Raw genomic sequence first — 15909 nt, 5'->3', positions numbered from 1 at the left:
AAGAGATTGCTTTCTGAGTCATTTGATTTTTTTTTTTTTTGCCTTTTTTTTTTCAGACTCCACATTGTCCCTTCAGTTTATGTTGATGCCTTAAAGCCAGCCAAAGTTCTCTTCCTTTCTGCACCATGACAGTGCACCTCATCTCTCCGTGGACGCCCAGAGTTCACTATCGGGTAAGAAAAATGCCACAACTTTATGGTCCCAGGTAAAAAGGCATCTCTCTCTCTCTCTCTCTCTCTCTCTCTCTCTCTCTCGATTTCAGGTCACTAAAGCTTCAAAGTAGGGTAGATTCTTAGGCTTGCAACTTGTGCTATTGCACAGAGACTCCTGATGAGAAGGGTAGCACATTTGATTTAATAGTCTGGTGTTGCCATCGTAAAAAAATATTAAGGATTTTTAAATAAGGGACTCTTGTCACTATTTATGTAACCATTCCTGCTCACTGGCATCCACTGCTCTCCACTAAGCCCACAGGAAAGATTTTTATTTTGTCCAGGTTTTTCTTGTTACCATGGGAACAGGTGATTTTTGCCTCCTACATCCTGCCAAGAGCAGAAATCTGTTTAATTTATGCCTCACTGGCTTTTAACTTCACCTTTAGAATCTTAGAATGTTATGCCGAAGTTAGCTAGAATAGCTGGGACTTTCTGATCAAAGTTTTACTTTCCTAATCTGTACTTCTATTAGCCCCCATGGAAAGGCTGATATTCTGTTGTTTTTCCTGGAAGTGATTTGACAGCTCTCTCTCTCTCTCTCTCTCCATATATATATATATATATATAATTAGCATTTACATAATTTTAGATTCCTTTATGGTTTCTTACATTTCAAAATATACTGATTTCTTCTTTCTAGTCAAGACAATGTATTCATTATTTCTCCATGTGTGTTGAACCCACTGCGCTACCACCCGACCCCCTTATATTCACTATTCCTAAAATAAATGCCTCATGAACATTTTTTTTATCTTCTAGTATTAAATAAGCCCTATCTCCGTAATTTCCTGATTTTTTAATCTCACCACACCTAGAGTTTCATGTTTTTGTAAAATGTCAAATAGCTCTAATTTTAATTTTTAATCGTGGTTACATATATTCTTTTTTAAATTTATTATTGTGTTATCTACTTGCATATTTATGTATTTTAGACAATATTATGAGAACAAAATATTATCTTTTTAATACTTTATTTATTTCTTTGGGTAGAGACAAAGAAATTGAGAGGGGAAGATAAGACAGGGAGAGAGATAGAGAGACCCCTGCAGCTCTGCTTCACCACTTGTGAAGTTTTCCCTCTGCAGGTGGGGGGCCAGGGGCTTGATTGAACACAGGTCCTTGTGTATTATAGCATGTGCATTCAAGCAGATGTGTCACCACCACCTGCCCCCCTCTCCAAATAGTCTCTTCAACTTCAAATGTGTAGTTACTTTTTAAAAGATGACCTTTATCTATTGATAAAAATAACTTTATTGATGTTAAAATGTGTAAGGTGGTCTTTTCAGTCAGATCATTCACATGTTTTATTATTCAGGTATTCTGAATTCCTCATGTTTTTTGCCTGCTTCCTGTATTTTCTTTCTATAGAGATACTATAGTTTTTTATTATCTCCTATTCCTCTGACGCTCATCTGCGCCTTTATTCCGGCCATCCACCCTGTGAATTGTGGCCAATTGAGCAGTGACTACATCTCATCTCTTACTCTGTCTAATTCATGGAGCTACAAATCACTGTGTGTTACCATACAGCATTTTGATGGGGAGAGACCAATAAAATCTTCAGAGGAAATACTATTTTTATTTTGATATTTGATGTAAGAATTAAAGAGTTAGGAGGCTGGGCAGTAGTGCAGCGGCTTAAGCACACATGGTTCGAAAGCACAAGGACCAGAAAAGGATCCCAGTGGGAGCCCCAGGCTCCCCACCACCTGCGGCGGAGGGGGGGGGTGTGTGGCTTCACAAGCAGTGAAGCAGGTCTGTGGGTGTCTATCTTTCTCTCTCCTTCTGTCTTCTCTCTCGATTTCTCTCTGTCCTATCCAACAAGGATAGCAATAACAACAGTAATAACAACAACGATAAACAACAAGGGTAACAAATGGGAAAAAATAGCCTCCAGGAGCAGTGGATTTGTAGTGTAGGCACTGAGCCCCAGCAATAACCCTAGAGGCAAAAAAAAGAATTAAAAGAGTTAAAGAGGGAATTAGGGGGGCTGGGCGGTGGCGCACTGGGTTGAGCACACAAAGTATGAAGCATAAAAACTCACTCAAAGATTGTGTGTGTGTGTGTGTGTGTGTGTGTGTGTGTGTGTGTGTGTGTGTGTGTGTGTGTGTAGGTCTGGAGATGTTTCTGTCTCTCTCCCCTCCCCTTTCAATTTCTCTCTGTCCTATCAAAAAAAAAAAAAAGTTAAAAAATGGCCTCCAGGAGCAGTGGATTCATAGTGTAGGCACTGAGCCCCAATGATAGATAACCCTGGAGGAAAAAAAATAATAAAAAAGAGGGAATTGAAGAGAACATGAGAAAAAATAGATCTTTTGAAGCACAAGGAAGCTTGTGTATGTATGAAGTCTCCAAGACAAGTACAAGATATGGTCCTGATTAAGATTATTTTTTCAAATAAAAGAATGCCTTTTCCATTTACTTAAGAAATACCAGTAAAATGGAATTATTCATGCATTGAAATATCTGATATCTACATTCTTTTCACTGTGTCAATAGCACTGACTTTTCAGTAAGAAGAACATGCTATAATTTGGGCTCTGCATTTACTGTAGACGCATTCCAAAATATCTTGACACTTTTTTTTTAGGAATTTTAAATGACATTTAGCAGGATTTATATGGATTTTTTGTGTAGGAGCAGTGTGTAAGAGGGATGCCTTTTATATAATTTGGTTTGGAGACTCAGAAGTTTAAATGTTGATCTCTGTTCATTTTTGAAGTATAGAGACTAAAAGTGAATATTTTATAATGTCTTATTACTCTGTTCATTTTTGAAGTTTAGAGACTAAAAGTGAACATTTTATAATATCTTATTACTCTAAAATTACAAATTAAACCCATTGCCATAATTTATATGTTATGAATATGCACTATAATGGTCTGAATTTATGTTAATGAGTAATATTGATTTTACTTACTAGATAAAGCAGGAACCACCAAGAACTATTGAAGAATTCTTAAAACTTCAGAATTGGGTAAGTAATGCAACCAATACTGTGTGCTTATGCATCACTTAAAATACCTATTATAGAGATATTTAGTAGATCTCTATAAGTGGAAAGCTTGGAAACTCAAGAAGTACATTTCAGTGTGTGAAATGTCTGTAAATATTTATCTCCTTTTAGTAGATTCTAGTATTGTATCCATCCCCTCTTACTAATATTCTATGCTCTTTTATAAAAATGCAGATTTTTTTAATAATATTGCTAAGGTATGATCTTGGCCCTCGATACTTTATACTTTAAGGAAAATCTGACAGTTATGACCTCCTTACCTCATTTGTCCATGGACTACAGCTTAGACTTAAATAACTTGTAGAGATGTTGCATTCATACATCTTGATTGGGCAGTCAGAGTGAAATTTTCAAATGCTTTTTTTCCCTTCTTTTTCTGTAGTAAGATCCAATGTCTGCTTCCCAGGCAATGGCTCAGTAGGTGGAGCACAAGCCCTGCAATGTTATGCAGACAACACTGACTTCTCTGTGTCTCACAATAAACAAAATAAATCTCAAAAATAAGAGAGAACGCTTCAGTTCCCATTATTACTCTTAGCTCCTGACTTCTGGAGTTACTGAGTATACTGTGTTCTTCCCCTGGTTCTCTACACTTCTGAGTCTGAAAATCAACTTCATTCTGTATTTAAACAAAAGAAAAAAGAAAATGTGCTGAGGACTAAGATAAAGATGTTAGTGTGCAAGGTAGTAAGAAGGAAACTTTTTGTGTGAGGTGTGTACATGTTTTTGAATAGATTTGACTTCACTTTGTAGCTAAATATTCTTAAGTATAAACAGGATTTGTTATGACTAAATTGTGAACAATAGAGTTTCAGAATGTCTGTTTTTGTTTGCTCCATGTGCGCTTAGCCCGCTGCGCTACTGCCCAACCCCCAAGAATGTTTATTTTTAAACATCTATTTTCTCTTAGTTTAATTTTCCCCCCTAAATTCTGAAAAAGGATTGAGTTCCTTTCAGGAGCAAATAGAAAATGAAAACACGCCTAGTTTACAAAACTTCATTTTGATCACTGTGGCAGAAACAAATAGTATGATCATTTTTAGGATAAGCTTTTTGAAATCATATTGATTTGAATGATGGGAAAATGCTATTGCCTACTTACAGTGCTTGATGTCTTTTTTAATGACAAAGGAAAAGATAATAATGAGATTTTAGACAAATTTAACAAGTATATTGTAGAGACATAAGCATTATACCACCATAGAAATCTGAGGACCTGTGTTTTTTAATTATTTGAAGTGGAAAATACATCCCCAGTCTGCTTAATTTAAGAATACTACTAATTAGATCAAATCCATAGGTTTATGTCAACCCTTTACTAGAAATTGAATAAATCAGAAAGTACACATCTTATTAAATGTATGTAAGTATGCAAAAACATCTCTCTATACTGATAGCTTTTAATTTTTATCAGATGGTATTTGATAAAACAGCATAGCCCATTATACCATTTTGTCACTTATAATTTATCTACAAGTTTTTTGTTATAGTCTGGATTTCCCAACCAAATGTTTATATTTCGTAGGTGGATTTTACTTTTTTGTGAAATTGGAACTTCATGTATGCATGATTTAAATACAGCAGGCCACTTCCTCATGGGGAGAGCAGGGGAGGAGGAAGGTGAGGGAATGCAGAAGGAGTGGGGTGGGAGGAGCCAGAGAGAAAGGAAGAGAGAGAAGGAGTAATATCCACAGTGTATTCCTCCACTGCCATAGTAATTTTTATCTGGTACTTGGGCTTGAACCTGGGTCTTTTGCATAGCAATACTGACCAACTATCTCAACTGTTTCTCTGAGATAGATTCTGGTTTGTTTTTTGTTTGTTTAGGTTTGATTATGTCAACACCTTGTCAAACTATTGGGCATTATGAAACATTTTAGAATAAAATGGGGAGTTGGGTGGTAGTGCAGCGGGCGCACATGGTGCACAGAGCAAAGACCAGTGTAAGGATCTGGATTCCAGCCCACCTGCAGGGGGAGTCGCTTCACAGGCAGTGAAGCAGGTCTGCAGGTGTCTATCTTTCTCCCTCTCTGTATTCCCCTCCTCTTTCCATTTCTCTGTCCTATCCAACAACGAAGACAGACAACAATAATAACTACAACAATAAAACAAGGGCATCAAAAAGGGAATAAATAAATATTAAAAAAGAATAAAACGGGGGCCGGGTGGTTGCGCACCTGGTTGAGTGCACATGTTACAGTGCGCAAGGACCCGGGTTCGATCCCCCCCCACACCTGTAGAGGGAAAGCTTAACAAGTGGTGAAGCAGTGTTGCAGGTGTCTCTCTCTCTCCCTCTCTATCACCACCTTCCCTCTGAATTTCTGACTGTCTCTATCCAACAAATAAAGATTTAAAAAAATAAAGAAGAAGAAGAAAATGACCAGATTTCTTTTTACTGTGCAAAATTTATTGTTTATAGGCAGTGACATAAAAGTAACTTCCTAAGATTTATTTAATTTTTTTTAAGATTTTGTTTATGTATTAGTGAGAAAGATAGGAGGAGAGGAAGAACCAGACACCACTCTGGTACATGTGTTACCAGGGATCAAACTTGGGACCTTCTGCTTGAGAGTCCAATGCTTTATCCACTGCACCATGTTCTGTACCACCTAAGATTCATTTAAGAAGTGTCTTTGACTCTATTAACATCCCAAAGATATTCTTCATAGGAATAGAATAAAAACTTTGTTTGGAACCAAAAAACAGCCTCAAATACCAAAACAATTCTGAGGAGAAAAAAAAAAAGTTGTCATGCTCCCACACAGACTGTGTTTGCAAATGTGGTTGTCATTCTAAATTGACATTGTTGGTCTCCTGAGATTTGAGGTCTTTGTCTTTTTCGCACATTTAGTACCTACATTTTTAATATTAAAAAAATTTTATTTATAAAAAGGAAACACTGACAAAAACCATAGGATAAGAGGGGTACAACTCCACACAATTCCCACCACCAGAACTCTGTATCCCATCCCCTCCCTTGATAGCTTTCCTACTCTTTATCCCTCTGGGAGTATGGACCACCAGGTTCCAGATGATAATATGATGCCAACTGGACTTCCCTGGGCACAGGATCCCATCAATGTGTCCTGGAGCCCCATTACCCAGAGCCCCACCCCACTAGGGAAATAACCTATATTTTAACCCTGGTAAAGTCTCAATTTTGAGAAGGCACTACTTACCTATGCTATAATCTTTTTTTCCCCCAGTATTAAAAGTTGAATCAAGTACTTTAGAAGTACTTTAGAAGTTTGAGAATCAAGTACTTTAGAAGTTTGTTTCTTTGGGGCCTTAACAATTAGTTTAAAAAAATATTTGTGATTAACAATCAGTTACAAGGTTATAAGATTATAGTGTATAGTTCCACACCATACTCACCACCAAAATTCTGTGTCCCTACCCTCCCACATGTCAAAGATAAACGCCATAGTTCTCACAAGTCTTACAGTTTGCTTGCTTTTTTTTTTTTTTGCAAGTTAATGTATCTCAGTTCTCTAGATTCCGCATATGAGTGAAATCATCTTGTTAGGTGTCTTTGATTTCTTTACTTATTTCACTAAGCATAATCATCTCCAGTTCCACCCATTCTTGTCCCACGGGACACAATATCATCTTTTTTGATTGCAGAGAAATATTCCATGCAATATGTATTCCATAACTTCTTTAACCATTCATCTGTCAGTGAGTATTTAGGCCACTTCCACTCTTTGGCTATAGTGAATAATATAGCTGTGAACATAAGAGTGCATGCTTCCCTTAGGATTAGTGTTTTGAGTGTACATTGGATAAATACGTAAGAATGATATTGCAGGCTCATAAGGTAATTCTATTTTTATTTGTTTAGGGATCCTCCATACAGTCTTCCAAAGGGGCTGCATCAATTTGCATTCCTCCAAGCAGTACAGCTGAGTTCCTTTTTCTCCACAACCTTGCCAATACCTGACACTTCCTGTTTTGTTAATGGAAGCCATTCTCCCGGATGTGAGATGGAATCTCAGTGTAGTTTTAATTTGCATTTTTCTAATGACTAAGTGAAATGGAACATTTCTTTATATATCTGTGGGCCATGTGTATTTCTGCTTTAGGAGACTGTCTACTTAGTTCTTTGGCCCACTTTTTTACTGGCTTTTTTAAAATTATTATTTCTTTTGTAGATCTGTATCAGTTTTGTATAGATGTTTGATGTCAGTCATTCATCAGATGTGTGATGTGAAAATATCTTTTCCCATTTACTGTGTTGCCTGGATATTCTTGTGTAGTTTGCTTTTGATGTGTAGCCAGAGGAATTTTAAAAGAAGAAAAAGGAAAGTGGAGTGGACCAAGGCAGGTTTAAACTTCCTGATCTCAAGACTTCTTTTTTTTTTTTCCTGTTTATTGTGTTGTTGGATAAACTCACATATTTTTGCATAAGAAAACACGTCATGACATTTTTTCAGCAACCCAATAGTTTAATCTCCCAGAGTACTCTTACTCACATTCTACTAAAGAGGTCTGTCCTATACAATTATTCTAACATTCTAGAGAGTGTTCTATCACTCACAAACATTTTACTAAAATAGTTAACTTTCTTTGTTTTACTATAAGTTGGTTGGTTTCATTGAAGTATAATACAGCATTCTATTTAGATTTCTTTTTTTAAGTTTTATTATTACTTATTTAGCATTGGATAGAGAAAGACAGAAATTGAGAAGGGAGGGGGATTTAGAGAGGGGGAAAGAGATACCTGCAGCCCAGCTTCACCACTCCTGAAGCCTTCCCCCTTCAGGAGGCAGACCAGGTCCGTGTGCACTGTAATGTGTGTGCTTAGCCGCCTGGCCCCTCTATTTAAATTTCTATTTTTAATTTAATGTAATTTTTATTAGTAACTTATTAACAATTTAAAAGATTGTAAGTTCACAGGAGTGTAATTCCACACTACCTCCACAACATAAGGTCTGTGCCCCTCCCTTCCTCACCCTCCCCCATGACAATCACTATAGTTCTAACAGTGTCTGAAAGTTTGATTACTTTTTATTTGTTTGTTTTTTCTTTTTGCAAGTTCATGGTTTTCAATTCTTTATATGCTACCTATGATCAAAGCCAGTAGTCTTTTATCTCCTTATTCAGTCACTTTAGCAGCATTGAACTCCACATTTCTAATACCATCCATTTTGTACAGAAAGACCCAGTATCATCTTTTTTTTAATTGCAGAGTAGTATTTTATTGAATATATGCCCTGAATATATTGAATATAACTTCTTTATCCAATCATTTGTTAGTTTCAAATATCAATGTCTATATTCCCCTCTCTCTCTCTCTCTCTCTCTCTCTCATTTTCCCCTTTCCCTTCTTGCCTTCCCTTCCTGAACAATGCATTCCTAAAGCCAAACAAGGCAAGCATCTATTGGCAGGGAGGAGAAGGACAGGAGGAAGCTCTGTAGTAACTCAAAACAAGCTTTCTGAACACACCAACAGGAGAGTATCCATGTGACACCCAAGGTGGGCACAGCTCAAGGGGGTGAGGACAATATTAACACAAGTGACTGGAAGATGAGGCTGGGAAGGCTCTAGGAGGTGAGGAGATAGGGGCTATGGGCTAGCGTGGGAAGTTAGAACCCAAGTTTAGTGAGTAAAGTGTTCCTATGGAATGGCATCCTGGCAAGGGGTACCAGAGCCTAAGATGAGAAAATCATCCACACAGAGAAGAGGCTACAGCAGATAGGAGAGACTAATCAGATAAGTACCTCTGTCTCTGAGGTTATTCACTATTACAGAAAGTAATTCTAAAGTTAAGAGAAATAAGGCTCCAGAATGTTTGAGTTTGGAATCAGCAGTATCAAGTAACCTCATGATTTTAATCCATGAAATCTAGAGAAGATTGAATTAAAGACACATGAAGGCTAAACCCAGTGCCAATTTCCTATGTGTTGATAGTTGGATTTTGGTTGTAGAGGTAAATTTTTTTTGTTTTTGGGAGACACACACTAAAATATCTAAGCATAATGGGACATCAGTCAAGTAAACAACTTATTTTGAAATGATCCACCAAAAAAAAAAATGTTTTCTATAAAGTCTTTGAAATGCCTATAGTTTGTGATTCCTTCAAATTTCGAAACATACATTTAATAGAAAGAATACTGTGGAATAAAAATCTGAATTTAGCTCTTTGATTTTGAATTCTATTATTTAAATTTATTTAGAATACTGTATTTTGTATTTTACATATGTATTCTTTGAATTTTTGTTTTACATTTTTCTGTAGGATTACTGGCCAAGAGATATCACTTTGAAAGATGTTGATAAATGGTCATACAGCCTGAATAAAATAAAAGAAGATAGTTCATTTATTTCAATCTACTCACATCTATGGGGAAATGTTCCTCGTGTGTATGATGCGGCTCTGCTCATGGATTCAAGACTAGAAGAATGTTCAGCTCTTGTGAAAGAGCATGCTTCTAAGTTATTTGAATGGGGCCACGTTTTTTGCAAGAAACGTAAACTTTATTTTTTTCTTTATTTATTGGGGGATCAATGGTTTACAGTTGACAGTAAAATACAATAGTTTGTACATGCATAACATTTACCTTATTTTTTTATTATTGATTTGATAGTGATAGACAAGACTGTAGGATAAGAAGGGTACAATTCCACACAATTCCCACTGCCAGAGTTCTGTATCCCATCCTCTCCATTGGAAGCTTTCCTATTCTTTACTTTGGGAGTATAGACCCAGGATCATTATGGGGTGCATTTTTTTATATAAGTGCAGTCTTAAGCATAAAATAATAATTTATAGAGTCTCTGAAGACTTATATCTGTATTATTTATTTTATTTTAAAATTTCTTCATTTTGAACCGGCCCAATACTAATTTTTAATTGAATGTGTAGACTCAAAAAAAAATTGGTTTTGTTAAAACAGAACCTAAAGTAATTACGACTTTTGTTAAGCTGAAGCCGAGAAGATACTGAGTGTCAGGGGACTACGGTGCAAATCAGCAAGCTTGTGTTTTTCCAGGTAGAAAGAGTAGAAATGTCTAAAACCCAAGTAGAAAGGGTTCAGTGTGGCACATATGATCAGACAGAGTTAGATTACAGTACTTAGCATTCAGTATTGAATAACTACAGATGGGTATGAAGCTTGTCTGAAAGTAATGTCATTTTTTTACTTCTTTTTAGTATTTATGTTGCTTCTTATCTAATTGAACATTAACACTTCCAGAACTAATTCCAATACTAATGATAATTCTTGTTCTAATATTAACTTGATGGCCAGGCTCTGGGCACAGGAGAGCTAGTTGATGTTAAATAGCTTCACATATAATTTCTTGAACATTTAATTTTTAACTTTGAAAGTTGTAACAACTTGAATTTAAATATTTTTAAAGGTTCTCCTGAAAGACTGCAAAAATATAAGGCAGCTCTAGGTAAATGCCACAAGAAAAAGAAGATAATGGTATGCCATTTGTTTTCATATTCCTTAAATGTATATTTTCACTGATGATGTAATCATCATACTCAAACAAATATGCATTGTTAACATTTTAAAACATTTCAGTGTTTGGAGCTTCAAGCCATATGGGAGGGCCATAGGTCCAGGGGAAGCTCTGTGGTGCTGTGCTGTGCCTTTTCTCTCTCTCTCTCTCGCTCGCTCTCTAGTAAAAAGAATGAAAAAATTCTCCTGGGAGTAGTGAATTCTTACACGGATGAAGACCTAATACCATCAATTTCCCTTTTTTCCTTTTAGCTTTTTATCATCATTCTATTGTTTTCAAATAGCTGCACTCCATTTAATTTCACTTAATATTAAAGTATTGACATTTTAACATTACATGTTCAACTCACATTCGAAGGTTTATGTATATTGAGTTTATCTTTATTTAATACTTTAAAGTATCTCGCATTAAGTAGTGCAGTCAATCCTCTCCATTTAGGAAAAAATTGTTTTTTATAACCTTTAGAATTAGTTTTTAATTTAAAATTTATTTTAATAAAAGAGTAGAAGTAGATAGGTAGATGGAGAAAGAGAGAGAGAGAGAGAGAGAGAGTGAGAGAGAGAGAGACTGACCAGAGCAATGGTTTGCTCTGGTTTATGGTGGTGCTGGGGATTCAGACTAGGAACCCACAAGAACTTAGAACCTCAGGAATTAAAATCCTTTGCATAAGCATTATACTCTCTCCTCAGCCATCAAATTATCTTCTGGTGGGGTAGAGGAGAGAAATTTAAAATTAAATAAACAAAATATTCTGAAATCATATGTTAAAGCATAAAGTGTCACCAGTAGTCCATCCATTTCAGTTGTTACTTTTTAATTTCAAATTGCTGCTACTGGTTTTCCTAAATTTGACTAATGTGGGTATTCAGAAATCCAAGCAAACTGGTAAGTATCCAAAAAGAATAAGCATCCTAATTCTATCATATATAAACTTGTCATAATCTATCTCACTGTTTGTCATTTTTTATTTTAATGGAAATATTCAGGCTATTGTAACTTACTAATTCATTGGAGGTAATATAAAATTTTCTCAAATACACTACACTACAGTAATATAATTTATATAGTACATATTCTTTGAAATTATTTTCTTTTATTCTTATTTTTTGATGTTGTTGCTGTCATGGTTATCTCTGTGACTGGGTGCCAACAATATAGACCCACCATTCCCAGTGGCTGTTTTTTTTTTTTTTAATTAAAAAAATTTTTTTTATTCCATAGGACAGAAAGAAATTGAGAGGGAGCAGGGGAGACAGAGAGACAGAGAGGGACCAGCAGACCTGCTTCACCACTTGTGAAGTTTCCTAGTAGGTGGGGAAGGGGACTTGAACTGGGCTCTTGCTCACAGCACTATGTGCTCTTAAAACCGGGTGCAGCACCGCTCCCCCCTCCCTGAGCCCCATTATTAAAAAAAACAACAATGTCAGCCTTTCTGTTGGACTCTTAGGTTGTTTTTCATTACTGACATTAATAGAGCTGCTGGGAACATGTTTGAACTGAAGATTGTATTTATCCATGATTATTTTCTTAAAAAAAAAAAAAGAAAGAAACCTTTTCTTTTTGAAGATTTAATTTTTTGAAAGGGAGCAAGAGGAGTAAGGTATGAGAGAGAGGAACTGTGTATGATGTGCTAGGACCTCGTACGTACAAGTCCATCCACTATGCTAATAACTGAGGGTTTTTTGTTGTTTTTTTTTTTGCAATTTATTGGCTTTTGTGTTTCTGTTATTGTTAATTGCTATGTTTTAATTATCTTAATTTTGTTATGAGTTTTGGCTACATTTAAGCTCCTTTTTTCCTTTCTTTCTTTTTTTTTTGCCTCTAGGGTTATTGCTGGGGCTTGGTGCCTGCACTACAAATGCACTACTCCTGGAGGCCATTTTGTTGCCCTTGTTGTCGCTATTGTTGCCATTGATGTTGTTGTTGTTGGATAGGATAGAGAGAAATCGAGAGAGAGGGGAGATAGAGAAGGGGAGAGAAAGACAGACAGCCACTTGCAGACCTGCTTCACCATTTGTGAAGCGACCCCCCCAGTGAGTGGGAAGCCAGGGTACCCTTATGGCAGTCCTTGCACTCTGTACCATGTGTGCTTAACCCGCTGCGGTACCACCCGACCCTCACCCCTTTTTAATTTCTAATTGTTGTTTTGACTAAAAAATATTAATCCAGGTTAGTAATTTGCATTATCTTTATACCACTTTCTTCTTTGCCTCTTAATCTAAAATAAATTTGCCTCTGTATAGAATTTTATATTTCACGGATTTATAATTTTCTATTAAAACTTTGTGCCGTTCCGGCCATATTTCTTTTTCTTTTTTTCTGTTTAGATAGAGACAGAGAGAGACAGAAAGAGACCACAGCACTGAAGGTGCCTTCAGGCTGGTGGGGGCCAGGCGCCAACCTGGGTCACACATATAGCAAAGCAATGCATTTTCCAAGTTAGCTATCTTGTTGCTTTCCTGCATATATTCACATAGTTTCTGTTGTATTGCTCTTTCAGATTTTTCTTCCTGTGTTTAATTCTTTAATCCATCTAGATCTGTCTGTCTGTTCGTTTGTTTGAGAAAGAGGCAAATGAAGGATTTTATTTTATGTCTTTCAGTGAATTTATATGCTGTTTTTCAAATAAGTTCTATCTATTCCTTGTTAAATTAATCCCAAGGTATCTGTCATTTTTACTTACTAAAGTCAATAAGATCATTTGTTCATCATGTTGTTAGATGAATTCTTCTCTTGGTATAGAGAAGATTTTTTACTGACATAGATATTATCAACACTTTCAGGAATTTGTCGATTTGCCTCTGACTTTAATGGAACTAAAATTAATGCTTTGCTATTAACTATAATTTTAAGTGTTTAAATAGCTCTCTTAATGAAATACTAAAATATCAGTATTAATCCACTTTAAGTTGTGGAAAAATGGGAATAATGTTGGTTGTATTATTCTTTGTAATTTTTATCTTTTTAAATTTAATTTTTAAATTCAAAGGAATTAAAAATTCTGACTTGAATTTTTCAGATGATTTCTCATTATTAAAATGACTTTTTGATAAATTATATCAACATTTTTAATAATATTTTATAGTTGCATATATTTCATTGCATTTCCATTAACATTTAAACATATATATTTTGTGTGTGTTATCTTTACCAGGTCATATGATTAAGAAGTTATTTTGTGTTATTATTACTTTGGTTCTTGAAACATCTCTGTGTTTATGTCCTAAAGGATAAGCAAGAACTTTAAGATTATCATCTTTCTAAATCTGTCCCTAACTTTATTCACTAGCTATATTGGTAGTTCTCAAATACACAACCTTCTGGGATTATTATTATTATTACTATTATTAATCTTACTTTCCTTAATAGATTTTCTTTTTCACCCCTTATCATTTTTTAAATGTCAACAAAGTGATCTACTTTTGTTAGCAATCATCATTTTTCAAATTTATTCCCAGTATATACCATTTCATATCAAGTCTAGATGATCAAAAACTAGTGTATTAAAAAAATGCTACTTAGTCTGTGTAAAACAGGATTGTGGGTAATAGGTCTCAGTAGGAGGCACGCACACACACACATACAAATACTAGTTAGTAGAATAACTAGAAAATACAGCATCTTAAACTTGGTATTTTAAACCTTTTGTTTTAATTTTTTTAGCTTTCAGATGAAATGGAAACAAAGAAGAATATAGAGGTACTTATTTTCTGTTATGTAAGATAGTGTGCAAAAGGAGTTTGTGAAGATGACCAAATATTTGCTGTAATATAGATAGAGCTATAAATATAAATATGGGCCCAGGAATTGAGCTGGAAGTAGTTATAGATGCTTTCTTTCTTTCCTTTCTTCTTTAGTGTGGATTTTTAATATCTTTGCTTGGCTCTTTTTAAGAGGATACACAGATGCTGAAAGGCAGTAAGGCTTTGTGTTAGCTATCTGAAAAGCTCTTAAGGATCGTTTCACCAACCAATAGCAAGAAAAATCTCATTCTGCACGATATGAGTTTTTAAAATTAAGCTACAACAGAACTTGAAATGAAGGATCATTTTTCTTGTCAACACTGTGAAGCAATGGTTTGGGGATTTTACCTCTTAAGGACAGTAATGATGAATATTCTAAAACAAGAACTTCTGAAACTTATTCTAGCATATTAATGCATTAGAACCCTAGACACACTATAGTATAGACAATGGGTTGGCAATGATTTTCTGTATAGAGTCAGATATTTTATATTTTTCAGATTTCACAATCTCTACATTCAAATATGGCTGTGTTCCCAAACATTCTATTCATTAGTTGGGTTGGACTTGGCCCACAGGGCACACAACGGGCTGTCCTTATATGATTTTTTGTTATGCAGAATATTTAAAAATTACAGATTCCCAGTCTAGAAACTTAGGCTTTTGGTTTTTCAACCTCTAGTTTTAAAACTTAAGACAAGTATTCTACTTTCTGGATAAATATATTCACATGTGAGAAAATTTAGAATGCAAATTCCAAAAAGACCTTGCACAGCTTATAACATCTTTATATCTGAAAGATTCTAAGAAACTAAGGATTTGTCTGCACACAGAAGCCTGAAGTCTATAAATGAAAGCTGGAAGAATCTTTCGAGTTCTCAGAAGCAAGTGTATATTCAACTTGCTGAAGATGATAAAGTTCATTCTTCTTCTAGCGTTTGCCCTTCTTCCGTAGCAAGTCAACAGCGTCAGGTTGAGCCTGATGTCTGCTTGTTGCTGGCTTTGAAAGTGACTGGGATCCATGTGGATTCAGTTGGCTAGGAAGGATCGTCAGTTTCACCAATAAATGGGTACTCACGGGATGCACCACAAGAAGGTCGATCCAAATTACAATGAAGAACAAACAGTTGAAGCTGGGCAAAATGATCTTATAGGTCACAAAACAAATTCCTCAACAAAAGATGACTGATGATTATTAAACAGAAAATTGAGTCATGTTCATAGTGGAGAAGACATAAGAAACCAATTAGGTCTCAATACGTGAAGCTGTTTGTTGTAAAATTAGGATCAAGTTGGTAAACATTTATATTTTTTCTTTACCCCATGGACTTCTGAGTGTTGAGTACATTTTGTATTAGTGTCATGCTGCCAGGCTGGTGTTGAGGGAGAGAGAGATGAGGAACTCATGGCGGCGTGGTAATACAATTCTTTATTCATGTGGGAGCCCCAGAGTCAGGTGTGAGCACA

At 35.5% G+C, this 15909-nt stretch overlaps 1 protein-coding gene across 4 annotated transcripts in view; it reads left to right on the top strand.

Annotated features, from left to right (window-relative positions):
• Positions 1-15909, top strand: part of FAM227B (family with sequence similarity 227 member B) — a 182315-nt gene that overhangs the window by 2812 nt on the left and 163594 nt on the right. For all 4 annotated transcript variants that reach the window (XM_060174636.1, XM_060174635.1, XM_060174634.1 and 1 more), the window contains exons 2-6: positions 57-173; positions 3136-3189; positions 9468-9699; positions 10592-10659; positions 14363-14398. In XM_060174636.1, the coding sequence (XP_060030619.1) occupies positions 126-173; positions 3136-3189; positions 9468-9699; positions 10592-10659; positions 14363-14398 (438 nt within the window). In that variant the 5' untranslated portion in view covers positions 57-125. The remainder of the gene's footprint in view (positions 1-56; positions 174-3135; positions 3190-9467; positions 9700-10591; positions 10660-14362; positions 14399-15909) is intronic.

Source organism: Erinaceus europaeus, chromosome 16 (genome assembly GCF_950295315.1).
Source record: "Erinaceus europaeus chromosome 16, mEriEur2.1, whole genome shotgun sequence".
In the NCBI taxonomy this organism is placed as follows: domain Eukaryota; kingdom Metazoa; phylum Chordata; class Mammalia; order Eulipotyphla; family Erinaceidae; genus Erinaceus; species Erinaceus europaeus.
The sequence above is the reverse complement of the archived record's forward strand: the minus strand, read 5'-3'. Positions and strand labels throughout refer to the sequence as shown.